General features: G+C 42.6%; 2 protein-coding genes and 1 non-coding gene across 4 annotated transcripts in view; 2 read left to right on the forward strand and 1 right to left on the reverse strand.

Annotated features, from left to right (window-relative positions):
• Positions 1 to 16,529, reverse strand: part of ctdspla (CTD (carboxy-terminal domain, RNA polymerase II, polypeptide A) small phosphatase-like a) — a 33,755-nt gene extending 17,226 nt beyond the window's left edge. The window contains exon 1 of one of the 2 annotated variants that reach the window (XM_044035893.1): positions 15,671 to 16,529. In XM_044035893.1, the coding sequence (XP_043891828.1) occupies positions 15,671 to 15,746 (76 nt within the window). In that variant the 5' untranslated portion in view covers positions 15,747 to 16,529. The remainder of the gene's footprint in view (positions 1 to 15,670) is intronic. The other variant, XM_044035902.1, reaches the window with a different exon arrangement.
• Positions 16,530 to 20,629: 4,100 nt separating this feature from the next.
• LOC122771696 (glycine--tRNA ligase-like) lies at positions 20,630 to 26,974 on the forward strand. Its single transcript, XM_044029410.1, has 17 exons — positions 20,630 to 20,923; positions 21,835 to 21,936; positions 22,243 to 22,345; positions 22,449 to 22,590; positions 22,874 to 22,962; positions 23,804 to 23,880; positions 23,975 to 24,120; positions 24,210 to 24,359; positions 24,437 to 24,599; positions 24,683 to 24,847; positions 24,923 to 25,030; positions 25,120 to 25,265; positions 25,354 to 25,439; positions 25,541 to 25,650; positions 25,793 to 25,886; positions 25,974 to 26,164; positions 26,425 to 26,974. The coding sequence occupies exons 1-17, from the start codon at positions 20,666 to 20,668 to the stop codon at positions 26,548 to 26,550; spliced, it is 2,256 nt and encodes a 751-aa protein (XP_043885345.1). The 5' UTR covers positions 20,630 to 20,665; the 3' UTR covers positions 26,551 to 26,974.
• On the forward strand, positions 22,660 to 22,797 carry LOC122782732. The gene has a single exon (XR_006361959.1). It is a non-coding gene; the product is annotated as a small nucleolar RNA SNORA84 (small nucleolar RNA).
• Positions 26,975 to 27,831: the final 857 nt, after the last annotated feature.

Here is a 27,831-nt window from a genome sequence, read left to right on the forward strand (position 1 = left end):
TAAGTCACTAGTTTGTGTTGTGTATAAACAAAGTCACGGCAGTTTCATGCAGCCGTGCTGTGATGACTCCACCCACACTGAGGAGGTACTACATTGTGATGGAAAACCAATCAAACCATGTAGAGTCGTGCCGTGCCGAGGCAAGGCGGGACCATGTAGTGGAAAAGGCTCATTAGACTAGATTTTCTTTAGGTTTCTTTCCAGAAAAGACAATTTTTGTTGTCAATTATCAGCAGTAGCAGCATCCTGTCTCTCCGAACTGACGTATGATTGATCAAAGTCTCCCATCACACGCCTGGTCTCTTCAGGGCAGAGAAACTGAGGCTTGAGGAGGCAGAAGTCCACCTCTCTCTCTCTCTCAGATCACTTGATTGACACCATGCCGAACTATTAATATTGAATTATTGACGAGTACAAACACATCCTTCCGACTGAACCTTTGATCTGATGAGCGAAAACACACTGAAGGTCACACACACACAAACATGTCCACATTGCCCGGTTATTGCTTTATTGCTTGGCCGTAAATATCGTTGGTTTATTAATTAATTCATTAAAAAGGTAATAAATCGTCTACACTAACAAAAGGAACTGGATCAAGTTCCTCAAATGTGATGATTTGCCACTGATGACCTCTGTCAATCACATTTATATGAAACATCGAAGATAAATGTGCTTACATTTTCTGAATTTGACTTTCCTCACAAAAACAATTTTCCAAAGACCCAGAATCATCCTTCGCTCTCCCTAAAGCTGGCCTCTGTGCCATGATGTCATTCTTTTGGAGGCCGTGTACTTGTTTCCCGCCCTGGTCGACTGCTCCAGAAAAGCAGGTGGGAGGGCGAGCGAGGGAGGGAAAGTAGAAGGAGCTAGAAAGGGGATGGGGGAGGGCGTAGAAAGGGTGGGGAGATTTACTGTGGCGAGACAGCCTATACTTGGGTCTGATTCATACTCCACCCCCCTCCTGCACCACCACCCTACACAAACACAGCTTTCCTCTCTCTCCTTTGACACAAATAACAAAGCAGGGAGTTAAGATTCAGCAAACACACACACACACACACACACACACACACACACACACACACACACACACACACACACACACACACACACACACACACACACACACACACACACACATACAGCATGGAGTGGACTTTCACCGTTTGGGCAAAAGTTGACACATTTTCACATCTGAAGGATTCTGTCTTTGTCCTTCCTGAACCTCTTGAGCAACACGTTCAATTTCGGGAACTGACAGACTAAAGCACTGAGGTCCAGTTTAAAGGGCGATGCATCCCTCTTACATCAAGCGAAAGAGCGACAAACACACGTGGATTTATCCAACAAAAGCTCCCATGAGTGAAAGACATGAGGCAGCTTAAATGTGCAGCTTCCTCAGAGCAGGTGCGACATTATTTAGCCGCTGAATACACTTCATTCAATTCAGCATGATTCCCTTGATCGGAAGCAACGCTCCCGCTGAACGTTAGGTAACAGCGATACGGAGCCCGCTCATCAATCAGAGCCAGCTGGGCCCCTGCAGGCTCCCTGTCACACACACACACACACACACACACACACACACGCACACTCAGCCACAACCACTAACAAGGCCGGAAGAGGGAGAAAAAAGAAAAAAATACGCAGGAAATTCTCAGCATTCCTGACAGGAAGAGATAATCACCCCGTGACCCAGTGTGGAATAATGCCAGGCTCCAAGAGGGAATATGATCCTCGGCTTAGCTCAAGACCTTTGAGGCGGCCTCCTTTACTGTAGCTTCAAAAGCACAGCGTGTACAGTATATATATATATATATATATATATATATATATATATATATATATATATACACATACACACACATATACACACAATCAGAGCAAAATGCTTTCAGGTTTAGCTGCAGTCTCTTCCTTGAGAGTCACACAGGTTATAGCAATGGGACGCTATACAATATTATCGCTCATGGGGATTAAAAGAACTTGCATTCAGTACTTCAGGGTGAATTTTCTATTATAGGGTGAATCAAGAATGAAAGAAAAACATCAGTATTTCAACGTCAGTGACTTGAAAATCCTGTTCAAGAATCTAGACAAACGATATTAAAACACATTTTTTCATTTGTCATCACGATCATATCGCAAATCGCAGTTATCACAATCGCAATTAGAGTCGGGATAACATTTTTAAAATGGCACACAATATTTTTACATTTTTTGCATCTTGCATACTCCATATTACAAAAAAAACTCAAACTAACACCAAAATTAATAAAAACTAAACTAAAACTAAGCATTTATAAAAAAATAAAAACTAGCCAACGCGGCTAGCCAACGCGGCTTAAAAACGAATTAAAACTAAAAACTAAAGAAAAATCCAAAACCTTGGTCGAGTCCTTGATGAAGCTGAGCTGAAAGAAAAGCAAAGACTTCCTGTTCATGAACTTGGGTTTAACTTCTGTGGTTGAATGAAATGGAAAAACCTGAGGTTGTAAAGCAACAAATAGTGTATAATATTTGGGAGGATGAGTCAAAAACGAGGATACAAATATCTCTTATCTGTCGCTGCATAATTGAGGACGGTATTGCTTTGGTACAGTTTTCAAAATGTAAAGTTTATGCCCAAACATTGTCAAAGACAAGGCTGTCAAGGGCATTTGACCAAGTTTCAGTATAAATTCATCAAGTAGAAATCCTCTGCAGACCAGACCGTCTCACTTCAGTTGTTGTTCTCCAAAGGATGCGGCGTGCGGCTCAAGTGGGACACAGCTAATAATAAGAAGAGCCATTGTTTATTTAGGGAAAGTGACTGAGCATCAAGCTCTTACAGCAACGCCCAGAGAACTGCGCTCAAACTGGGTAATTCAGCCATGGAAATGAGCAAATAATGAGAATTTCAAATGCAACAAAATAAAAATGTGTTATTTTCCTGCCTCGGCTCTAAACTGACAAGTCACAGAATGATAATTGTAGGTGCAATGTGAAAAATTGATGTATTTCATAGTAGTTTCAGTTCATGATTGATGAGTTCCGATGATTAGTTCCTAATTGTTATTTAATTAGTATTTGCACTATATTTGTTGGACTCACGTGCCTGTATTTAGTTGTAAATGTCACACGCTGTGTTTCTCATGGGATAGAAGAAGTGAGCACCTGTAGCTTTAAGGGGATCTTTAAGGAAGTTCACTAAAAGGTGTGGCTTGAGAGCGAGAGGAGTTCACACTTTTGGACTCAGATGGGTTTTACTGGAAAATAAAATAGGAAAATAGACGTAACTAATGCTATTTATTTCAACTGTTAAACACACTGCTTGTAAACAAAGAAAAAAGTCATCCTGCAATGTGTTACTATGTTTAACGGACTAACACCACATGACAGCGTGACAAACGTTAATTAATAACTGAGATATCCTGTGATATCTTCATATGTGTGACAGGCCTCGACCTGCAGTCTCACAGCGGTTACTTAGTTGACCAGCCAGCCGGGAAAAGTGTACGGTAGACCCAGCGGACGTGGAGGTAAATGAACAGACCATGTGAAGGTGGCTTGAATAATTCAGGTGGAAAGCAGGTTGGTTTTAAATGGCACGGCCAGGTACTTAACCTAAGCAGGAGTAAAACAGCCGGGCAAAAAATTAATGATAAAGTCACATCATGGCATGAGAATGTGTGTGTCATTCGTTCAAAATAAAATGAAAAATTAAAAACCAGATAATGACCCTTTTTTTTTCAATTTCTGACATTGTGATAAATGACAATAACAAACAGAGGAGCGTTTCCCATTTTGTACAGTTTTTATTTTTCCATCTAACGCAAGTTACGCGACCCGAAGGTAGCGTAACCTGGAAGTGACCTGTGACAGCTCCTCCCCCTGTCAGCTCCTCGGGACAACGATCATAAAATCAACAAAAAACAAAAAAATGTTATGCTTTTATGCAGTAACATTTACAGAACGTTTGACGACACTACACTGTAGTATTTTTAATATCTTTTTCGAGTGTTGCACTTTGTAGACGGTCCCTGCGCTCCAGTCTCACTGATCAATGTAGTTGCTCCAGAACCGTCAACTATTTCGATAATCGATTCATCGATTTGAAGCTTTGTTCATGAGTAAAACAAGATTTCTGATCGTTTTAGCTTCTTAAATGTGAATATTTTCTGGTTCATTTGCTCCAGATTACAAAATAATCATTTTGATGTGTGGACAAACGTTTTCTGACATTTTATGGACTAAACGATTACCCAATTGATTGTGAAAATAATTGTCAGTTGCAGCTCTAGTTTGGTTTAAATGTCATTGATCGCGGAAGTTCGAATGTGTGAATATCTTTCGAACTTTACTTAACTCGCAACTTTCGGGTCGCGCAACTTGCCTTCGATGGACGAAGTGGGAAACGATCGTAATCAGAAATTGGAAAAAAACAAGTCACGATTAGTTTTTTTTCATTTTTTGTTTCATTCTTTGAAAAACGAATGATTCATGAGTAGACATCAACGGCCAAACATGATGATCTAAAACCCCGTCTTCCCATCAGGCAGTGGGCAGGGTTTCACTCAGGCCTCCGTCTTTGACTGAGACTTGAAGTGTAGGACGTGGAACCAGCTGCTGAAGGATAACACGACACCACGCCAGATAAAACACTTCTTCATCGCAGCCAAAAAAAAAACAAAAAAAATGGCGGGATTCTCCACACACACACACACACACACACACACACACACACACGGCGTACTATCACTTGAATGAGGATGAAGCTGCTTCTGTCGCAGGATATCACTAACATCAGCAAAAGGGGAACCCCTTGTTGTGTCAGCAAAACAAGCCTGTGAGAGAATCCCCCCCCCCACACAGTAACAGAGACTGTGATCGTCCATGAAAGGAAAGTCTGAGCAAAGGCTGCTAATAATAGCACCTTTTCATCTTTCCCTCCCTCGACTATATTTATTTTGTACGATCATTGTTTTTCGAGGTCCAGTGCATGATGGGAGTTAGGCGGTGTTTTGTTCTTTATCTTTAATTAAAGGTGCAGTGGGAAACTTATTTTTGGGGGGTTTTTGATCAACAATTCCAACCCAGGCTTAACGGTAAAACGATAGTATGTTATATTACAGCGGTTTATTATACAGCGGTATATTATACGTCTCAGAGTGTGTTGTGAATGTTTTGCCTCAGATTTTCATATTTCTACATAAGAGTTTGCCGTTTCTAATTAACTGGTTTATTCAACTTTTACAAAGGTTTTAAATCAGTCAAAATTATCAAAGTAGTATCAAACTGATTCCAACCTCCACCTCTTCTGGTCTCTGTTTACATGCTTGAGGAAATCTGGTCAACTATTAAGATTAGTCGGTTTAAGTGATTTTTTTTAAGGATTTAAACCAGTTTCTCAGATTTTTCAGCTTCTTAAAGGTGAATATTTTCTGGTTTCTTTGCTCCACAGAACAAAGAAATCATTCAAACTGAGACATTTTGGTTTTTGGACAAAAACAAGACGTTTGAGAGCATCATTATTAGCAGGTTTGAGACATTGAGACATTTTTATGGACCGAACGATTACTCGGACAGTCGAGAAAATGATCGTTACACAAGAGTCTAATAAAGTCAAATTTCCTTTGGTCATTTTGCCGTGTATTAAATATTAAGCAATCCCACCCTGAAAGGTGACGATAATTACAACAGATCTGCATCCAAAAATACTATTTATACAGAGTTAAGTCATGTGTCAGTTGAGCTGAGCCTGTGTGTGTTCACGGTGCTGAGGTCCTTGGTGGGTTATGTGTTGGGTCACCGGGGCAATAATAGCACAGTATGAGAAAATAAACTGCCATTAAGCCTCCTTACTTCCCAACACAGACAGCTGAGGCCGGGGTGAAAATTACAGCCTGTGGAAAACACTCTAGTTCTAGCAGATGCCTTCACTCTCCCACTGACTGACCCTCAGCTGCCCTTCTGGCTTCATTCCCCTGCTTATCCAATATACATATATATATATATATATACATACATATGTATATTTGCATCCTATATGACCTCATGTAGCTGGCATCCCCAGTTACATATGAAAGTCAACACACGGCTTACTGAGATTTACGCACGTATCGATTGCCATGCCAGGTTCCAAGTCTCCCTGCTTCTGACAAAGAGGCGTGATTGGGTGAGTCATATAGCGAGAACGAAGGCTGCTGCTTCTTCAGTGCACGGCGATGTAAAGGAGATGACAAGCGCACGGAAATGAACACACCGAGAGCTCAGGGGAGAAATAATTAGGGAGGTCTGACTTCTGCTCGAGTTCCACAACTGGCAACAACACGGCCCACATTGTTTGGGTCCATGGCAGTTTATTAATTACCGTCCTTCTTTGTTTCTTTCTTTCGGCTTCTCCCTCTCTAGGGGTCACCACAGCGGATGATCCGCATATTTGATATGATCCTGACCCAACCCTCCCATTTTATCCAGGTGTGTCCAATTAACCAAATTCAAACCGTCAACTCTCCCGTTACAAGCCCAGTTCCGTCCCACTCATCCATAGGATGCCCTCATTATTTAGTTTATATTCTCATGTGCATGTTCTATATACATACATATATATATATATATATAAATTTATTTATATATACATATACATATATACATACATATACATATATACATACACACACACACACACACACATAAATATATACATATATGTTCTCTCAGCGTTAGAAGAATTAATGTCAGAGGTCTGTCTTCATGCTCGGCCACTCAGTGACACCACGGTTAGACACAGTGTCCATGCAGCAGTTCACACATGGATCCTGGAAGGAGATACAGATGGGGTTCTATTCATCGTGGTACATTTATGAAGTGAATCCACGTGAACATCGTATTAACAGTGTAAAGTTTCTGAACACTAGCTCTAAACACTCGTGCTGACACTTTCTGACACACGTTTTAACTGATCTACAGTTCGGCATTGCTTGGTTTGATCCTCGCGTCGGACGTCTCGCTCATGCCTCTTCCAGTGACGACACACTCTGACCAATCGGTGGACGGCAGTCTGACGCAACCTCGCAAGAGCAGGTGCTAAAAAAAACTACCAGGTACTGTCGCTAACGGAAAACCATGCCGAGTCGAGCTGTGCTGAGACTGTGTAGTGCGCCAATAGTTGATGTAGCTGTTGCCTAGCAACTATGTTCTCACAATATTACCATTTGAAAAGCAAACACGTCACATTAACACACATTCACACAAATACCAACAACTTGGAACTGATCTTCCATAAAACTTTTAAATTAACTTTTAAAATGAACGCATTTAAGACAATGGATCCTTTTCCAATATTATCCACAGAAACCCTGTGACACACTTCCTGCCTGTTTTAAAAGACAATAATAATTCAAACTAATCAGTAAAAGGTCTGTAACTTTGTTTTAGAGACAAAGCTGAGCCCACCCTGATAACATCACCATGACAACAGAAACATTATACAATCGCCCGAACACTCTTCATATAATGACTTGACTGTTGTGTGTAAAAGCCTCTAATGTGTGCCTTTGCGTTTTGTAGCGATCCATAAAAACAGCAGGCACAAAAATAAAGTCAATCCGATTAATGTACATTAAAAAATGCTGCTCAGATGAATGGAAACAAACAACTAGGTCATATTACAGTACTTTGTATATCGCTGCTGCAGTTTCCCATGCCACTGCTCACTGAGAGGCATTCATCTCTACATTTCCACACACAGCATGTCCTACTTAACGCCCCCGGAGAGTTACAGCGAACCATTATTCACCTTTTACCTCTGAATCGGCAGACACAAAAAAAACAGCCACAGAACTCCTGTGTATATCTACATTTCCCCCCGTTGTTTAAACATGTGAAAACCCTTCTATACTCCTGCTGTCAGTCTGGCACACAGCACAATTCAGGCCAGGTGACTGACAGAAAATCACTACACACAAAACATGATCTCCCTTTTAGACGGCTAATTACCGGGGGATGAATGCCAACCAGAAAAGGGCAAAATATGCGGAAAGACCATCCTCTTGACATAGCCATAACACTTTCTCCTGCTCGCTCCTCTCAATTCACATGCAAGCCCGCTCTTCCTTCCCACAGCCCTACCTTTCTCCGAGTGTATTGATCTGTTTTGACAACGTCCGTTTGGCCGAGCGGACGCTCAATTAATTAATCCTGACCTGTGTCATCTGCGAGTCAACAATCAGCAAAGTCCTGTAAGAGACGGGCTTTTGAGCGCTGTCGTCCAGGCCACTGGGACCATGTGGCAGATGGTGCTTTAGCTGCAAAGGCGGGCTGTGGCTTTTGGAGCATTGATAACTCATTCACAGCCATCGAACGCTGATGTGTGAAGATGTGGAGGAAAGACTTGGTGATTGAGGGTGTGTTCACACGGCCCCTTCTTTATCGAACCCTAGTTCTTTTGCTCGGATAGTCCGGTTCATCTGGGAACACAGGAGGCGGACTACAACGCAGGGCATTGTGGGTACAACACAACCGAAAACATACGCGCATGTAGAATGTATAATATGTGTCGTAAATTTAAAGACTCAAGACCGATAGGATTTGATGCAGCTCCATGTTTTGCTCTTATGTGGCAGAAACAGAAGTTGTCCCGCATTAACCAACAGATGAGCGAGTTTTCTTCTTTATTGTTTGCCTCGTCTTCTCCTTCAGTAATTCTTGATGCAGCACCCCCCTCAGGCGAGGAGGGGGAACACGTTATTCAAAAGGTTTGGTTCATGTCACTAAAGTGCGAAAGCAAATTCGGACCGGTCTAGCGGAGACTATTAGACTACTAATGCCACAACAATACTGTCCATTCACTTTGAAGACCAAAAAGCGTGAAGCCACTGATGGCGTTCAAACTCATTAAGAGTAAATCGTCAGTTTCTCTGGTATGTATGCACTAAAGCTGTCGCTGAAACCCCAAAAATGAATCGCTGGGGTGGAAACAAGGACACAAACACACCTAATAATTCAGACGCAATAGTCACTGTGCAAGTGAGTAAACAGGTGCTGTGGCAATGAGTGTTCATAAACTGCATAGAAAAAACAGAATGTATTTTAGTTTCCTTGGTTGGAATTTTTTTATCATTTGCTGGTTGGAAAACTAACTCTTTATATGTTTTTCTGGGGTGTTAATGGTGTCAATCGCCGCTTTTTAGGTCTTCGTCAATAGAACATGATGATAAATTTGTGAAATATGTTCCCATTTTGAGCAAAACACACTAACCATGAGTGGAAACCAGTGTGACTGACAGCTGGTATCATCCAATAACCTGGTTTCAGACGACGTCTCTGAACTTCCAGGTGCAAAACGTCAAAATCGTTAACTTCCTTAACCATGACAGTTCTGGTGTCATCCAATTTACAACCGACCAAATGAGGAAGGCAATCACCTGGGCAGAATATGATTCCATTACACCTTTTTGCGTGAGATCTGACAGTAGTAGTCTCTTTGTTTTCATTTAGAAATAAAACTAACTCGCTCCAAAACAAGCAAACACAGCAAAGTGAGCTCCACTTGAGGCCACAGCTGATCATAACACTTCCAAAAATGCTGCTGAACATACGGTCCAAAGAACACAGGCATAAAAAAAGAGGCCCCAGAAAACCCCAGCAGGGCAAAAACACTTGAAGGATACAGAGAATGTGGAGCTTAAATACTTCTTGAGGATAGCATGGTCGCTACATGGCAAATAAAAATCGTGTTCACATGAAACCATTCGGTATGATAATTACGACACAAAGGCAAAAGGGTCAAAAACTATTTAAATAGCGCACTCAGTTTTCATTTACTGCCACTTAACCGACAATCATCTTGTCACACAGGGTTGAAACTCTTCGGTATGAAGAGTATGAACAGGAACAGAAAAGGGAACTTGTCCTCATGTGACTCTGGGGACGAACATGGCAAATCCCAAAAACAACATGTTTTTAAATGAATACAACGTCAGTGCGTACATTTTTAGGTAATCTACTGAATAAACCACATTTATTTCTGTTGGGTTTTCAAACTGCAAAAGACCTTCTGATGCACAGCGAGGCTGACTGTTGAATCTCAACAATGGAAATGATACAGCCTGAGACGCGTTACGAACAAATAAAAGGCATATCAACAGTCTATTTTAAACTGGAAGCCGGTGCACGGACTTCAGAGCGGGAGCTGCGTAAAACTGTTCTCTTTTCTTTCTTTTTTTAAACTTCTGACTGAAGGCTGAAGTACAGCCACAGCTTGTCAGCTTGTGAAGGAGTAAAGAAAAGAAAGAAAGAGTCAACCCACACAATCTTTCCCCCCGTGGCCTCACTGAGGATGGATTGCAGTGCGATTGCGTCGCCTTCACTGTGTCTCTGCAGGCTTTTCCTATTTTTAAGGACACTTTAATGACTTTTTTTTACTTGAACCTTTACAGTGAGAGAAAATGCCATTACTGGGTCATTATTACACTTAAAAAGTGGCTTCTTTATTTTTTTTTTTTTTTTACGTTATCTTATCACAAGCAAAGTCTGCCACTGGGTAACCACCACCACACAATCCTTCACGCGGTGTACTTTAGGAGAGTCTTGTTAGTTAGTTTGTGCACATTTGTTTGTTGTATTAGAACTGGTTACACATCACACATTGTGATTAGTTCAAAAGTATGTCTGAAGAAAAACACTGAAAAAAGATACAGAAGATAATAGATAGCACGGGTGACCCTCTGTCAGCTTGGCTTTTCTTTTGACCTGACTTTAGCCAGTGTTCCTTAGAAAGCAATAACTGGCAATGGTCTTTTCATGAGCTCATATATAATGCAGACTGAGATGCGGACAATTAATTCCCCACTGGTTACTTCAATTACCAAACAAACAGCCGTGTTCACTCACACACTGGGACAGTTAACAAGCTTCATCGGTCAAGGAGAACAACAACGCTCAGCTCTTCCCCATCATCTGTCCCGCAGAACGTCATTGGACCAGAGTAACGACGTTGTCCTGGGAAAACATGTAACTCTCTAACCCGTCCTCAGAGATGCAGATAATCAGCCTTTTTGTCTGACCCAAGCATCGGCTGAAACGGGGCTCATAAACCTGTAATGAGGACACCTTCTCTCGCTCTGTCAAAATGGTGCCTGGATATTGACTTTACCGTATGCACACAGCAATCTAATGTGATCCTTTAAAAGGAGTTAGATGCTTCAGAACGGTTCAGTGGAATTTCTACAGACAGACTGTGTCAATGAATGTCAGTCCGGTAGCACTTTGATTTACATTTTGAAATTGATCAATCGCATTTGAGCAATTCCCTGCAGGAAAATAAGTAACGTGTGTGGAGGCTTTATCGTATTTCTCATTCTGATTTAACGTGCCATTGTCCCAAGAAAACAAAAAAACTTGTTTTATCTCCGTTGAGGGCTCTTGTGGACTCTATGTGGAGACATGTAAGAGAATCTCATGGCCCTTCATTTGAAGTGTACCCCTGAAAAATCTGCATTTGAAGGGCCTTTTAAGTCAGGACTGAACACTTCACCCCACCACTCTACCTCAACAAGAATTTACTGAGTGCACGGGACATCACTTACAACTGCCGGTAAAATATAAACCAGCTAATGCTGCTCAGTTGTCGTTGAGGATAAACTTGGACTATTTGAGGACACGTTAAAATATAAGACTGTCCCAGACTAGAGGATTTTCAATGTTTACATTCTGGGAAAGCACAGACTGGACGATCCACTCGCAAGACGCAGGAACGAGAAACTCTGTGTTTAATTGTGATTTAACGTGACTCCAGAATATAAAGAGACACGGTGGCGGACTGTCGCCATCGTCAGTTGGTAGCTGTTGCGTGTGTGCGACGTTTTGGGCTGAGAAACACAAAAATCAATCGCTGTTCACTTGTAAGTTGCAACAAGTTTAATACATAGGATTTTAAATCGTAAAGACTCTGCAAACTACAGGATATTTTGGCCAGATAATCTAATAGTTCATTGGGACGCCCTATACGCTTACGAGTGAGCTCAGTGGACGGGGCAAGGGATGATACGGGACTGAGCCATTGTCCATCAACTGCAACTCCATCGGACTGTAAGCAGTGCGGCTAACGAAGAACAGAGGTCACGTCCTGAATATCTGCCGTCTTCTGCCGAGTGGCTGAGTTTGAGATTGTCATCCTCGTCTGCCCTTCACTTCCAGATGGGTCATGACAGCAGAGTGCTATACCCATTAGAGTGGTAACCCGTGCCAGGGACTCCGGGTCGGCCAAAACTCACAGTCGCTTCAGTTGTGCTAACGCACTAAAGTTGAGTGTGCACAGAGCTCCGGGTAGCCGACATCACACATGCAAAGAAGCGTCCTCTGGCAGGAAACGGCTCCGTTTCACCTCTATAGACCGCATATACTAGACAAGACATAAATATCAGGAAACTTGTCTCTTGGCCCGGCTGTTTTTTTTATCATAAAAGTGAAAAATGTAGACAGATATTGTGCCCAGGGAAGCCAAAACAGTAAGAGACGGGTTAACGCAGGAGCATTTAACCAGGTCCCCTCAGATCCAGAGACAAACGTGGTCTATCAAGTTTTGCGATATACTCGCGTTCATTCTTACGACATCTTTGCCTGCCAACATGGCGGCTTCATAGAAACAGCGTCACGTGCCAATGCAGTGATTTTCAAAAACTGACAAACCTGTGAGCGGTTTGGGAAACCACAGGCACGTACTAAAAAGACTTGTTTTTGTTCTTCAGTCGTGTGAAAGGAGTTTACACTTTGCAAAACACACAACCCTTTTATCTCAGAATATGATATTCTGTATTTTCCTCGCTGTTGGTGAATTTCATGAACGATCACATAAAAACCACAAAAAGAAATGTCACTGACTGTGTGGGAATAAAAGTGCTCTGTGGTCTTCATGAACTTGGGTGCAGCACTTTCTTCAAGCACCATTTCATCGGCTGAAACAATGCACAAGCTAATCTCGCTTAGGTAACACTGGCTAAAATCTACCATTTCCAGCTGTCAGACAAAATGACTGGCCTTATATTTTAACTTACCGACTTAAGTACATTAGTGAGCCATAAGAAGAACTCTGTTTAGTTCCACAGACATGTTTTTAGACTTTTAGTGGCATTTGTTGGAGGGTTTGTCAAAGGAACATGTACTTTCAGTGATTACTTGCAGTCTAAATGTTGTAATGATCACATTAAAACACTAGCAAACATGGCACAGAGATTGTGAGGGAAACACAGACTAAAAGGCACTCATAATTATTTGTTGCACGCGCTGCTCTGTGTCTGTCAAAGCTCGTCCAGCAGGAGTGAAGGGCTAAATTCAGATTTGAGATAATCTTATTAAGTTAAATGGATTGTTCAGCGATACCTGTGGGACTAAGTAGCGAAGCCTAAAGTGATCTGTGAAGCGAGCGGCAGGACAGCCTGCCTGCCTGCAAGTCTGTGTGTGTGTGTGTGTATGTGTGTTGTTAGTCCAGTCCAGTCATTACATTGCATTGCATCAGAACCACAAAAGTAAATGGCTGCCAAATGAAAAGCCTAATGTGGAGACGAGAAAGCCTTTCATGCGCCTCGCTGCCAGTTTATCCTCAGTATCTATGTTTAAAGTGGTGCAACAATACTGTTTAAACTTTCACGATCATTACGAAACACACTTTCAAAGCTGAAACTTCTAAGCTTGTATCATTACATTCAGCCTTTCTGAAGAGAGACACCACCCACATTATGATTCCCGTCCCTCACCTCATTTAACATAATTCATAATGTATAAAGGTAAAAATCTCCACCTGACCACACGTCCGAAAAAACCCCCGGAGTCTAATGAGCTACATCTTCACATGGGATGGAAGTGATAGGGCTCTGGAAATAGCCTGCCGGTGTTCTGAAATATTCAGTGTGCATGCATGTGTGTGATGGCTTTAGTGCGGCCTAGCTCAGCGTAAGTGTCCTGGACAACAAGTGCTGTTTGTTGTCTGCTTTGACAGTGAAGGGCAGGGAGTCCGTGTGTGTGTGTGTGTCCCTGTGTGTGTGCGCTGTGGTCAGAGACTGACCCTGGTTTTTATCCCGCCAGATTAATTGTCAGGTTCCACATCATCTAGGATTTACTGTTCAAGACAAAGCGGGACGTTGCAGACGAGAGAATCTTGGGAATGACGTGCAAGTCGCTGTGAGTTATTGAGGGAGAATTAAGTCTGATTAGGGCAATTAATATCGGAATTACGTGGTGTCACATAAATCACAGTCCCTCTGATCGTGCAGGTCAACGCCAGAGTGGTTTCAAGCTGAAATATATCACTGTAGGCAAAATAAAGGATTAATCAAACCCTTTTTTTGACATTTAATTACAGTTACATATATATATTTATATATATATATAAAGCCAGGTAATCTCGAGTGCTGCTTCACTTCACGACCACCGGCTGTGGGATCGATGACGCAGTGTGGTTCATGTATGTCAGTGTTGCGCAGCAGACAGTGATGCAGGAAGGTGACCTTTTCTGTCACCGGGGTGTAGCAGGAAAATGTGGTCCCTCTGGCCCTCAGGAAGCCTGTGGATCAGTGGGATGGGTGCGTGTTGGGGGGGGGGGTTGTAATCTCCCACTGATAACACACTTATTCCCCCATCATCACATAATACACGACACACACAGGCGTTTCCTCTCTGTTCACAGTTTTTAAAAAAAGTGTCACCGGCCCACACGGGCATTTCTGAAAAACCCTCTCAGAGTCAACGTGAAATGAAAAGCTCCTGACTCATGAGGGGGGATTAGTCAGTGATGCCATTGCCACATGGTTAGCGTTGTGTCTCTACTAGTGCAAAAACAAGAGGGAGAAAATGTGTTTTTGCTCATGCAGCCACTGTAATCTGTGGAGCAGCTGTTGAGCTTGTTGTTCTCAGGCAGACGTTGTGTGCATTTATATTGTTTTAATACGATCACAGAGTACAACCCTGGGGGAAATGATTCGATTTTTGGCGGCGATGAGACCCTGGATCCAGGTTGGGTTATTTTCACAATTGCAAAAACTTGAAAAGGTGAGAGGAAGCTGTTGATTTCAACATGGCTTCACAGCACTAATAAACAGACCCACATATGACAGAATTAAGCAGAAACAGTTCATCTAATGGGGATATTTGAGGATAATATTCAGTGTCAGACTGTCAGTGATGCATCCATGGATGTCATCAGTGTAAAGGCAGAGTACCCGCCCCCTGTAGTAAACACACACACTCCCCACAGACTAAAACATCATATTTCCAGTACACTACATTTTGGGAGATTTAACATTTAAAGAAAACAACAACAGTGAATCACCTGGCAACAAAGTAACAGAGCACAAACCGCACCGTGTTTAATTAATAACAGCCTCTTGTTTCTCTGCTTCGGCTGCTGAACAATGGAGGGTTCTTTTTTTCCTTTTTTTGTGTGTTTTTCTTTTTTCTTTTTTCTTAACCGTGTGTGTTTGCTGTTGCAGTCCCGAGCTCCTCTCTGCACTGAGGGCTGCAGATCACACTGGCACCGAGTACCGTAAACAATCTGTCTGCGCCAAAATAGATGCAAATCAAATATGTGTGCACATGACTGGTTTCGGAATAATAACAATAATAATAATAATAATAATAACCCCTGCTGTGTGTGTGTGTGAGTGTGTGTGTGAGCGTAAATGAGCCGTACCTTTATCTTGACTTGAAGAAATGCTCTCCTCCTCTTTCGGATTTGCAACCTGTGTTATTATGGACGTGTTGTCCATGGAAACGAGATGTTGTGCACCCTCGGCTTCGCTGTTTTTATTCCGTGGTAAACATCGCCGATGAACTGCTACAGTCTCCTGGCTGGTGTGCGCGCAGAGTTAACGCTGGATGCAGCATTAAAATCCCATTTTCTCCCTCTCTCTCTCTCTCTATTTCAAGTGGTGGAAGCCAATTGCAGCAGCAGCAGCAGCGGTGCCATTCCACTCCACGGAGCTCACGAGCACGACGAAGCGGAAGCTAGGGAGGGGGGGAAAAAAGGAAAATGAGGGTGACACAGTAACAGTCAAACAAAGCGTCAGTCCTGCGTTGGAGCCGCCGTGCGTGTTTGCAGTGGCTGTGGCAGGCAGCATATCACCCTGTTCCTGTTCCTCCTCCTCCTCCTCCTCCTCCTGCTGCTGCTACTGTACGCTCCACTCCACTCACTACAATATCAACTGCGTGATATGGTTACAGTGTTTACCCAGAGATGGCGACCGTCCTCCTGCTGCCACGGGCTCATGCAGCCTCACTACAACAACAACAACACGCCCAGCTCAAAGCATCCACAGATCAGCCTGAGGAGAAAAACTTTACAAATAAAATACTACCATCTTTAAATACTTCAAACTAACAGGAGGGAGAATGTGTTTGCACATGGATTGTTTATGTTTGAAACTCTGAAATGAGGAATAGAAATTGTGTCCAAAAAAAAGTTTGAAATGTAAATGTGTTTTCTCTGATTTTCTGTGCTTCAGCCTATTATTGGCACGTTTGTGTTAAATTTATCTCAGCTTTATCTTTACTTTGTATATGATTGTGACCCAAAATAAAGATATTCATTCATTTCTGTGACTCGCTGAGTGGTTTGGAGTCACAAAAATGAGATACAGGGCTTAACACATTACCACCCAAAGCCACAGCTGCCCTAAATTAACAGTGTTGGTGATTATCTAAATCATTTTTTTTATGTTTCTTTTAATGGTTACACTAGGATATAGCAGCTCCTTCACCAAAAATGTAATTATTATTCTTCTATCCATGGATTTTCAAATTTAAAAATGGTAAAGCACATTTTTTTATTGATTAAGATGTCAAATTATAGTTGTTTACTTGCATTCCTGAACAGAACAATTCGTTTTAGCACAACATTTGATTCATTTCTGACTTCCCAGAGAGAAATGTAGGTATAAAAAGGTGAATTCAGTTTGTTATTTGCCATGTGACCAGAATGCCATCCACAATATTGACAAAAAAAAAAGTCTTCTCGAGTACGGTGAACTGAACTACGGCAAAAGAGCAAAAAGTGGACCCAGAAAGTGCTACAAGGACACTATGAAGTCTTCTTTGCGGAGCTTTGATATTGACCTCAAACACTAGGAACATTTATGGACCAACCTGTCTGGAGAAGAATAGTCCAAGAAGGTGCAGTCCTGAGTGAGAGCAGCAGACGATCCTGTGCTGTGTTGAAGAGGCAGCAGCTCAAGTCTGCCAACAAAGACACTGCACCTCACGGCTCTACATCCTCTCTGACCTGTACAGTGTGCCAAAGAGTATCCCGGGCTCGGATTGGCCTTCATAGTCATCTGCGCACCCACCAAATCCCACAAAACTGAGACATGCCATGGTCATCGGCAAGTCTGGAATAATATTTTGTGGATCTTTAGCAGACAGAAAGGAAAACATTAGAATTTTGGTTTGAAAATTTAAAATTTAACAATGTTTTAATTCCAATTATTTGAAGCAGGCTTCACAAATTGACACAGTATAATGTGTATGATGAGGGATTAGTGAAAAATGAACTCTCAACACTGTCTACACAAGCAGATATGGTTGCATTGTTCTTTTTCTTTCCAGTTATGGGATATAGAATATTATAGAATATTTCAGTATTTACAACTCAGCAATGTAAAACATGACTTCAGAGCTATACCCACAAAGCCTACGTGAATTATTTACGAGAGTCTTTAATAGAAATGCCATCATATTGAAAAAAAAAAAGGTCTCAATCTGTGCAATAGATGACTTCAGACTTTACTGGCCACACTCCAAAATGACTTAATTCCCATAATGCAGCTCAAAAAAACACCAATGTTGGTGCCAAAAGTGCATCTCTCTCTACCTCTAAAAATAATGAGCACAGTCCAGGCTAAAAGCAGAGATAAGGGTATAGGGTCATATTTGCCAAAGTTTCTCCACAAGAGACTTTGCTCACTTGAGAAGTTTTCACCACATGATGAAGAGCCCACGTCAATCTATTATTATTATTATTACTACATGTTGCAGCACGTCCCCGTCCCTTGGATCTAATGTTGTCCTGGTTGCACCGGAGACAACATCCTCCACATGCACTGATAAACAAACATTATTCATGTGCTATTTCAGCCTCAGCGAACCGAAGAATAACAAGGAAGATAAAGTGGTTTTCTGGTCCATTTCCAGCGGTGACGCGTCTGAGCGTTTGTCCCTCTTCACCTTCCCTGTCAATTTAATACAGCTGAGGCCCATGGTTGACCCCCACCTGAGAGACAAGTGTGTGGTGGCACACAGACGGGAGGCGAGTGCACGCTGTCGTCCGTTACTGGTCATAATTAGCATGTAATCTCCTGACCAACATGATACTCTGTCGTGTGTTGTCAGAGCCTCTGTCACTGATAAACTTTGTGCACAGCTGATACCGCGACACGGGTCCACGAGCCACTTTGCCCAACCACAATCTCTTCTCAGCACTCGACAGTCACTCTCAGGTTACCGAGTCTGACCGAGACCGTGTGGTCACTTGAAATCTGATGACAGAGAGCATGTGTACAACAGCGCACAGGTCACTTTCAATCCAGACAGGATGATGAATTGCTTGAAGGAAAAAGAGGAGGAAATGGTGTATGTACAGTGTGAATATATATTTATCCATCCTTCTGTCCATCCATCCTTTACTGCTTTATCCTCCACATGAGGGCTGCTGGTGTCAATCCAAGCCAACTACTAACATCCATTAACTTCCATACCTACAGTCAATTTAGAATGTCCAATTTGTCTAATCCCCAAATCTGCATGTTTTTGGACTGTGGAAGGAAACAGGAGAACGTGGAGAAAGCCCACGCACACACGGGGAGAACATGCAAACTCCATGCAGAAAGGCTCTTGTACCAACCAGGGTGTGAACCTGAGTCTTCTTGAATTAATATTTCTATCTATTGTATTTATGTCTTAGTGCGCCCCACAGAGATTTGCTATTCTACTTTATTCTAATCCACAGTTTTATGGTAAAAGAAAATTGAGGGATTAGCACGATTGATAATCATTATTTTCCGTTTGATATTCAACACATTCACATTGTATGGCCTCAAATTCACTCAGCGGTGGCCACTTCTTCACATGCACCTGCTAGTTATTATCCCAAATATCTAACCAGTCAATCACATGGTGCGACCATGCATATGTGCATTATGCATGAAGATGACCTGCTGAACCTCCTGGGATTTTCACACACACACACACCACTGTCTTTAGAATGGTCCAAAAAAGAGAAAATATGTAGTCAATGGCAGTTCTCTGGGAGAACATAAAATGCCTTGTTGATGCAAGTGGTCAGAGGACAATGGCAAGACTGGTTTGAAGTGACCTTGAAGCACATAGGTACTCATAATACCTAAAGAAGTGGCCAGTGAGTGCACATTTAACACTGAATATGATTACACAGATAGTAAAAGACAGGATGCATTTAAACCAAGCAGTGGAAAATTCACTTGTTCAATATTAATCACTTTTAACCTCCGACATTTCCCTCTTTAAGGAAATCAAGTGCCACTGCCCCACAGCCATGTATTCTTGCTGAATAAATAATCGCCTTGATATTTACTTTGATAGGATCCATAATTCGACCTTTTCCACTGCCTTCTATTACAACGTTTCTCAGTCCTGGTCCTGGGGACTCACGACCCTGCATGTTTTCGACATTTCCCTGCTCCAACACACCTTATTCAAATGGTCAGCTCTGCAGAAGCCTGATAACGACCCATTTATTTGAATCAGGTGTGTTGGAGCAGGGAAACATCTAAAATGTGCAGGGCAGTGGGTCCACAGGACCAGGATTGAAAAACACTGTTCTAATAAATCTGGTGTCAGAGTGTGGGTCCTTGAACTTGGGTGTAGTTCAGTGAGGAATTGGAATCGCATTCAAGGGCCTCCTACTTCATTTCTTCAAGTTGCTGACCCCGCCAGGACAACCCCGCATAGATTCAGGGACAGTGTTCCGTTCAGGAAGGGAACAAGTATGAGGCCTGGACACAAATGAACAAACACAAACATTAGAAACAACATGCTACAAACAAAACAACAGATGTTAGAGTAAATGAAACCTGCTTGTGTGTTGGTGTTATAGGTGTTTTTATAACAGAAAATGTTAACTAATTAGTTAAATGCAGCAGTTAGACATTAATGACTGATGTTATTGTGGGATTTGTTTCACCACAGTCTATCATCAGTTTGCGTGTGGCGCCATCATGTGGTATAAACCTTAACTGCTGGAGGCAATTTTCAACAGTTTCCTCAAACTTGTTTTGTGTTTGTTTTTGTTATTGTGACGTCATTTTTTAAATAATATATATTCAAACATGACATGATTTTAGTGCGTCAAAATACCCCCATCTCAATTTACCTCCACACTAGTTAGAATATTTTTATTTATATATTTTAAATCAAAACCTACCTGCCAAGTGCACAGTGGAAAAAATAATAACGTGTTAATAAGAAAAGCTAAATAAACCATGACTGTGATTACTCGAACAACACAACTATAAGGCAGTTTGCGTGGCGAATCTGTCACTACGTCAACAAATGCCTCTGTGGCGGTGGCGAAAGTGTTAGTCGGAAGCGGCTGCGTGGTTTACGTATATTTGAGGATTTCATCATTCTCCTCTTCTCGCATTACGGCGGTCGGTCCATGCTTCTTCTTCGTAGCGCAGCAGCAGTACTGTCGAGGACCAGCACCGAGGTTTACACCCTCTGTCCGCTCTCCACGGTCCGCATCGTTCGGCAGCCGAAGTCGCCTGGAAACAGGCCGTTGTCCAGCTCGGTCTGCCTGTGTCAGAAGAAGAAGAAGAAGGGAAGCCTGTGGCTGCAGCTGGCGGAAGAAGGACGAACCATGGACGGCAACATTGAGGAGATTCTCGCCCCGTTGAGGCTCGCAGTCAAAGAACAGGTACCAAAAGAACAGTTATCTCAAAAGTCAACCCGCTAAGCCGGTCAACTCAAGATTAATTAAAACTTGATTGCCCGCAGCCTGGTAGCTCACCGGGCCAACCAGATAGCCGACCGGCTGCTCATAAAGCTGTCAATGAATGAGTAGCTCGCTGCTAACGCTCGTTAGCAGTCCTGCCTGCGCCCTTTGCCACGTTTCAGTGAGTGTGCTGCTGCAGACATTTGAGTGCAGGGTGGGGTTTAAATCAAATCACTTTTAATTGGGTAGCGCCAAATCACACAAATCTCACTTATCTCAAGGCCTCACGTTGAAGAGAGAAAGAGAAACTCAGTTCTTTACACAATAAGCAAACCCATTGGGGAGGAAAACTCCCTTTTTTAGTGGGAGTAAATGTTCGGAAGAATCTGATCCAAATCTGCTTCAGCTTGGTTGGATGAACGAACAAAAGGTGGTGGTGGGGGGGGTTAGACTGTTTGTTGTGATGACAGGGGTTTGGTCTCTTGGCGGCAGCAGCAGCATCTTCTCCATTAGCAATCGCTGAAATCATTTATAATAATAGTACTAATAATTGTGTCAGATCTGGATCCTACTGTCCTGGACTCATAACTACTTTTTTTCTAACAGAACATTTTGGTAATCTTAATGTTAATAGTAGACAACTTAACAGGCCTGAATCTGGATCTGGAGTCACAGGGACCTGCAGAAGGACAGAAAAAAAAAGCATTAATGCCATGTGCCCCATGGTAGTTTGACCAGCTGTGAAAGCAGCATAACATATGCCAGAATTGGACAAGATAATGCTGTTACCATAACTGATGAACACAAGTTAATGTCATTGTAAATGAGCTCAGATGTGGTTGACTCTGGGACTTTGATGTGTGGAAACCTCAAAACCCACCTGTCTGTCTTAGGGAGACCGGGTTCGTCAGCTGAAACAGGACGGTGCCCCCGATGTGGATGTCGCTAAAGCTGTAGCTGAACTGAAAGCAAAGAAGAAGACTCTGGAGGCCAAGGTGAGCGAATGTAACCCGGTCTAACTGCCAATTTAATCTCAAATTCTCTCTATAAATCCGAACTGTTGCAAAGCCATCATTGTGCATTATTAGTTGGCAAATTGAAGACATGCTAATTAGCTCACTCAACTTGTCATCAAATAACAAGGTTGTGTTGCACGTTTAGACTAAGTTAAAATTCTGACATTAACCTCATAGATTTTTAGACTTAGTGAAGGATTAGAATGTGTTGACGTTCTGCCAAAGCAGAGAGATCATGGTATCGTCTATTGTGTCTGAAAGAATGTTATACAATTTTCATCTCAGGAACTGGCATTGCAACCCAAAGATGACATCGTTGACAGAACCAAGATGGAGGATACCCTCAAGAGGCGGTTCTTCTATGACCAGGCCTTTGCCATCTATGGAGGTAAGATTAAAAAACGTATTAGTAGGCATCACTCTTTTCATTAGCGGACACGACAGTACAGATGGGTCGTAAGCACTTTGTTACCATATGGTGTTTTCCTCAGGTGTGAGCGGCCTGTATGACTTCGGCCCTGTGGGCTGTGCCCTGAAGAACAACATCCTGCAGGCCTGGAGGCAGCACTTCATCCAGGAGGAGCAGATCCTGGAGATCGACTGCACCATGCTGACTCCTGAGCCCGTCCTCAAGTATGTGAACTGAAATGCCTCCCGTCACTGCCAGATGTGTAGGAATCACACCCTTCACATCACATCACTGCCTGGTGGTTCCCAGAGTCAGCTCCACAGTGCTGAACTGTGGGTTTTTTATATAAACAGGCACATATTGATTCTGCAATTTCATGCATGGAGGCTGTCACAATTGCAGCTTTCCATAGCCCGGTTGCAGATACACTCTTAAACACAATCAAACAAGAAAAACACATCTCATGATGCATGTGATTCCTTACATGTTTTCTTATTATTTCACCAGAACATCAGGACATGTGGACAAATTCGCTGACTACATGGTGAAAGATGTTAAAAACGGAGAATGTTTCAGGGCTGACCACCTCCTCAAAGGTAAGCAGTTTATAAATTCTGCCTGTATGTCATCCTAGTGCTGGCCGGCATGACCATACATTCATATCACAGTATTTTTTTCATTATTTCAACAGTTTCCTAGAATAAAACTGTGTTGTTTTTATGCATAAGTGAGTGCTCTAGTGAGACACAGATGATGAGTGGTCGAGTGAGAGATGGAGTGGTGCAGTTATGTACAGTATACGTCTGTTAAGGTAACTGCGTACATTCTGGGTTCTGTCAAACGTGTTTTCTGCCAAGGGTTGTGAATGAAATTGCCCATTACTACCATGGTTACTTCTTCAGCTGTGTGGTGCAACAGTAAAAGGGGTATCCTAAAACAATAAAGACCAACTTTTGGTATGAAGCAGTCATCCCAAAAGCACCTGCAGTGGAGTAGGACTTTCAGCTGTATTATTCATGAGGTTCTGCAGAGGGAGACATGGACACTGTCCAAACTCGTGCTGCCATTGGCTGCTGTTGGTTGGCTGGCTTGTGTCTGTGTGTATCACTGTTGTGCCTGAGGGGAGCGTGGAAGTGGCTGTACCAGTTGAAATCACACATGCTTTCATCGCAATTCAAGCAGCTGGGATCAGAGGCTTGAGCTTTGCCAAATGGCTGACAGAAAGGCTTTGGATACAGCAAAGAATATACATATACCACTACCTGGAAGACTTGGCGAGAGTCTGTGTTAGATTTGCCTTTGTTTTGATGTGTTAATAGTCATATTTCTTGTTTTTTTTCTGTATAATAAGCGTTGCTGAAGAACTTTGGACTGCATTTATTAGAGGAACTATACAAGTTAACTATAATGGGTTTTTTTTATGTTCAAATCCCACAGCTCATCTCCAGAAGCTGATGTCTGATAAGAAGTGTGCGGCAGAGAAGAAAGCGGAGATGGACGACGTCATCACTCAGGTCAGTAAACATGTCAACGGAATATGTTGAAAAACGGTTACTGACGAAGCTATCGATGATTGATTTATGACTGATTTAATGTTTCTTCTTTCAGATGGACAACTACACCCAGCAAGAACTGACCGATCTGTTTGTGAAATTCAACGTCAAGTCCCCCACTACAGGAAATGACCTCACACCTCCCATTTCCTTCAACCTGATGTTTCAGACATCCATTGGACCAGGAGGGAATATGCCAGGGTAAAACACACACACACACACACACAGATGTTCCCACATTTCTTGTCTAACGGTCATGGAGTTATTCTGACCTAAGTTTTGATCTGCAGCTATCTGAGGCCTGAAACCGCTCAGGGAATCTTCCTCAACTTTAAGCGACTCTTGGAGTTTAACCAGGGCAAACTGCCCTTTGCTGCTGCTCAAATAGGAAACTCTTTCAGGAATGAAATCTCCCCACGCTCTGGACTCATCCGCGTTAGGTGAGCCGAACCACCATTCTACCACTCGCACTTTTCTTAATAAATCTTTTGCTTGATGCAAACTGATCTTCACACAGAGAGTTCACCATGGCTGAGATCGAGCACTTTGTGGACCCTACTGAAAAGGTCCACCCTAAATTCTCCAATGTAGCTGACCTGGACATCATATTATACTCCTCTAAGGCTCAGACCAGTGGACAGTCTGCACAAATCATGAGGCTGGGCGATGCCGTGGAGCAGGTAAGAGTGACTTCAGGAACCCAATGCTCTAAAACTGTGATTTTTGAGTTGTTTCCTAATTCAAAACCTTCTCTCTCGTGCAGGGTGTTATCAATAACTCCGTCCTGGGATATTTCATTGGTAGGATCTACCTCTACCTTACTAAAGTTGGTGTCGCCAAAGACAAGCTGCGCTTCCGACAGCACATGGACAACGAGATGGCTCACTACGCATGTGACTGCTGGGACGCTGAAACCAAAACCTCCTATGTATGCGACATCACAGACAGGTTTTCTGTAGTTTTTAGCTGGTGTTGGTCAGATTAAAAGTGTTGTCTCTTGCAGGGTTGGATCGAGATCGTGGGCTGCGCAGACCGGTCTTGCTTTGATCTGAAATGTCACGCAAGAGCCACAAAGGTCCCGCTGGTTGCAGAGAAGCCTCTTAAAGAACCCATATCCTTAAATTGTTGCAGTTAATGCTAAAACGAAAAAAAAGAGCTGCTTACAAAATTCTCAGGTCATTCTCCTTAATTTCTCCTCACAAAGTTGTAAATGTCGTCCAGTTTGAGCCCAACAAAGGAGCCATCGGGAAGGCATATAAGAAGGAAGCTAAGCTAGCCATGGAATTTCTGTCCCTGTGTGACGAATGCTACATCACAGAGCAGGAGACGCTCCTGAACGAGACTGGGTGAGTGCTCTGTTCAGCATATATGGGTCAATATGGGGGGGAAGCTTTGTTCTTTAAAACAAGTCCATGTCTTTATTTTCACTCGCAGAGAGTTCACCATCGAGACGGAGGGCAAGACGTTCAAACTCACCAAGGACATGGTCGGTGTGAAGCGGTTCCAGAAGACTCTGCATGGTGAGATTCTCCTATTAATAAACATGCGGGAGCTGAAGGATCCTAGAGTGACGACGTCTGTAACACACAGCTTCTTTTTAACCTGTATGTGTCGTCCACAGTGGAGGAGGTCGTCCCGAACGTAATCGAGCCCTCCTTTGGCATCGGTAGGATTATGTACTCCATCTTTGAGCACACATTCCACGTCAGGGAAGGTGACGAACAGAGAACGGTGAGTCGAATGAATGCCTTGAATCTGTCACTGGCGGAATTCAGCCAGTATTAGGACTGTGCCGTTTTATCCAAGATTTTGACATCAACATTTTTTGCATTTTCTGTGTAATTTAAAGTGTATTCTGTTTTCTGTTCATCAGTACTTTAGCTTCCCGGCTACTGTAGCTCCATACAAATGTTCTGTCCTGCCTCTGAGTCAAAACCAGGAATTCATGCCCTTCGTGAAGGAACTATGTAAGTACTCGTGTACTCATATCGGACACGTTCTATTTTTATCTGAAGTGGTATGAAATGGTATTTTTCCTCCTCTCTCTCTGTCAGCTGAGGCCATGACCAAGAACGGCGTGTCTCACAAGGTGGACGACTCCGCGGGATCCATCGGGCGCCGCTACGCCAGGACGGACGAGATCGGAGTGGCGTTTGGCATCACGATCGACTTCGATACTGTGAACAAGACGCCACACACGGCCACTCTGAGGGACCGAGACTCGATGAGGCAGATCAGGGCTGAGGTACGGCGAACTGTGGTTTTATTAAGTGGAATATCTGTGTTTCTAAATGATACAAATACTCGAGGGGAGAAAAAACAAAAGAGGCTGAAAAGCAGGATTTGCTGCTGTGAAGAGTTTTCTGTTACCTTCTTATCTGTAATTAGCGCCATCACAAGGAGTCGTGTCAAGAAAAAACGCTTCATAACGTCATTAAGATTGCCAGTGCGTTTATTCACGTTCTGCTCATAGTATTATACACTGAAAGTCTCTTCTGCCCACAGGTCAGTGAGTTGCCCGTGATCATTCGGGATTTGGCCAACGGCACGTTGACCTGGTCAGAAGTGGAGAGCAAGTACCCGATCTTTGAAGGACAAGAGACCAGCAAGAAGGGCGCGGCCGAAGAGTAAAAGCTCGCCACGCTGCCACTCGATCCATGGGGGGATAAAATCCACAGACTTTTTACATAGGCATCACTAGGAAGAAAAGTTTGCAAGCGTATTGTGATAAGCTACATTGGGGGGGTGCACCGAGCCGCCCTCTTCCTCCTCCCCCCCCCGTGCTCCTCACCACTACAATCCATGAAAACATCATGTATTCATCATATCTAACAGTTGTGGATAAAGCTTGCACAGGGACTGTTGTTTGTTTTTGATGAGCAACATTTCATCCATGAATGATCCGTGTTTTAAAAAAACAAAAAGGGAGACAATGTAATCAGGATGTTTGGAGTCTGCAGTGAAGGAGCCGTCTAACTTTTCACTCTTCAGGCATATTGAGATATTTCAATGTTTCAATAAAAACCGCCAGCACTTACTGGACATGGACACGCAACGGTTTCATTTTCATTTTCATTTTGAGTTTGAAGACTTTCCAGTCATCTGATTGGTCAGTCGTTTGGCGCAACTATAGGTTAAACCTGAACTTATCTGGATAACTTTTGAGTGGAAGGAGTAAACTGAAAGAAAACAGGGGTCAGGTGTCCAACCATACAATAGGTTAGTTCATGTTGCAGCTGCACTTACTCCTGCAGTAACTGTTAAAGTGAACACAGTTTTTAGAGCAGCCAAGTTTAAATTTTGAAATTATTCTGCATCCTAAAACCTAAAATTACAACACACACACACTCCTTTTTCCTCCTAAAATCCACACCTCCATCACCATGATCCTCCACCTGTTACTTAATGACTTCTTTAATGTTTTTTTTAATTCATTATTTATCAATATTAACTAACTAATATTTCTTATGAAAAGCTTAAGTTACAAAACCTGGATATTTTAAACACTACTGGGTCTTACACAGTCCTTTGCTGTACCTCATGAGCCCAACAGAGGGAGACTGCCCACACATTTTGAAAATAAATAACTGAAATAAGGTGAAAATATAATTTAGCATTGGTCAATGAGATATCGGACATAGAGTCTATAGAAAGCAATAGAAATCACTTCTCTAAATAGGTTTTTTTATTGATCATAATTGATAAATGATTAAAAAACAGAACGTCTGTGATTTGGACGGAATGTCTTGTTAAATTGACAAATCTGGAGGTAATTTAACTCTATGACCAAGTCTGGATAAACTGTCAGGAAGGAATCTCTGCCAAATCAAATCTTTGGCAATGATCCGCTGTGGTTTTTAAAACCCACTGTGGTTGTGTGGACAGTGTGGCCCCCCTCTTCTACAGGTATTG

This window comes from Solea senegalensis, linkage group LG1, assembly GCF_019176455.1.
Source record: "Solea senegalensis isolate Sse05_10M linkage group LG1, IFAPA_SoseM_1, whole genome shotgun sequence".
NCBI lineage: Eukaryota > Metazoa > Chordata > Actinopteri > Pleuronectiformes > Soleidae > Solea > Solea senegalensis.

What these genes read in the sequence shown, in the direction of transcription:
- LOC122771696 (XM_044029410.1), top strand. Translation starts at nt 20,666, where the DNA reads ATGCTTCTTCTTCGTAGCGCAGCAGCAGTACTGTCGAGGACCAGCACC. An exon ending in TCTGGACTCATCCGCGTTAG is followed by an intron (nt 24,360 to 24,436) that starts GTGAGCCGAACC and finishes ATCTTCACACAG; the next exon opens with AGAGTTCACCATGGCTGAGA. An exon ending in ACGCTCCTGAACGAGACTGG is followed by an intron (nt 25,266 to 25,353) that starts GTGAGTGCTCTG and finishes TTTCACTCGCAG; the next exon opens with AGAGTTCACCATCGAGACGG.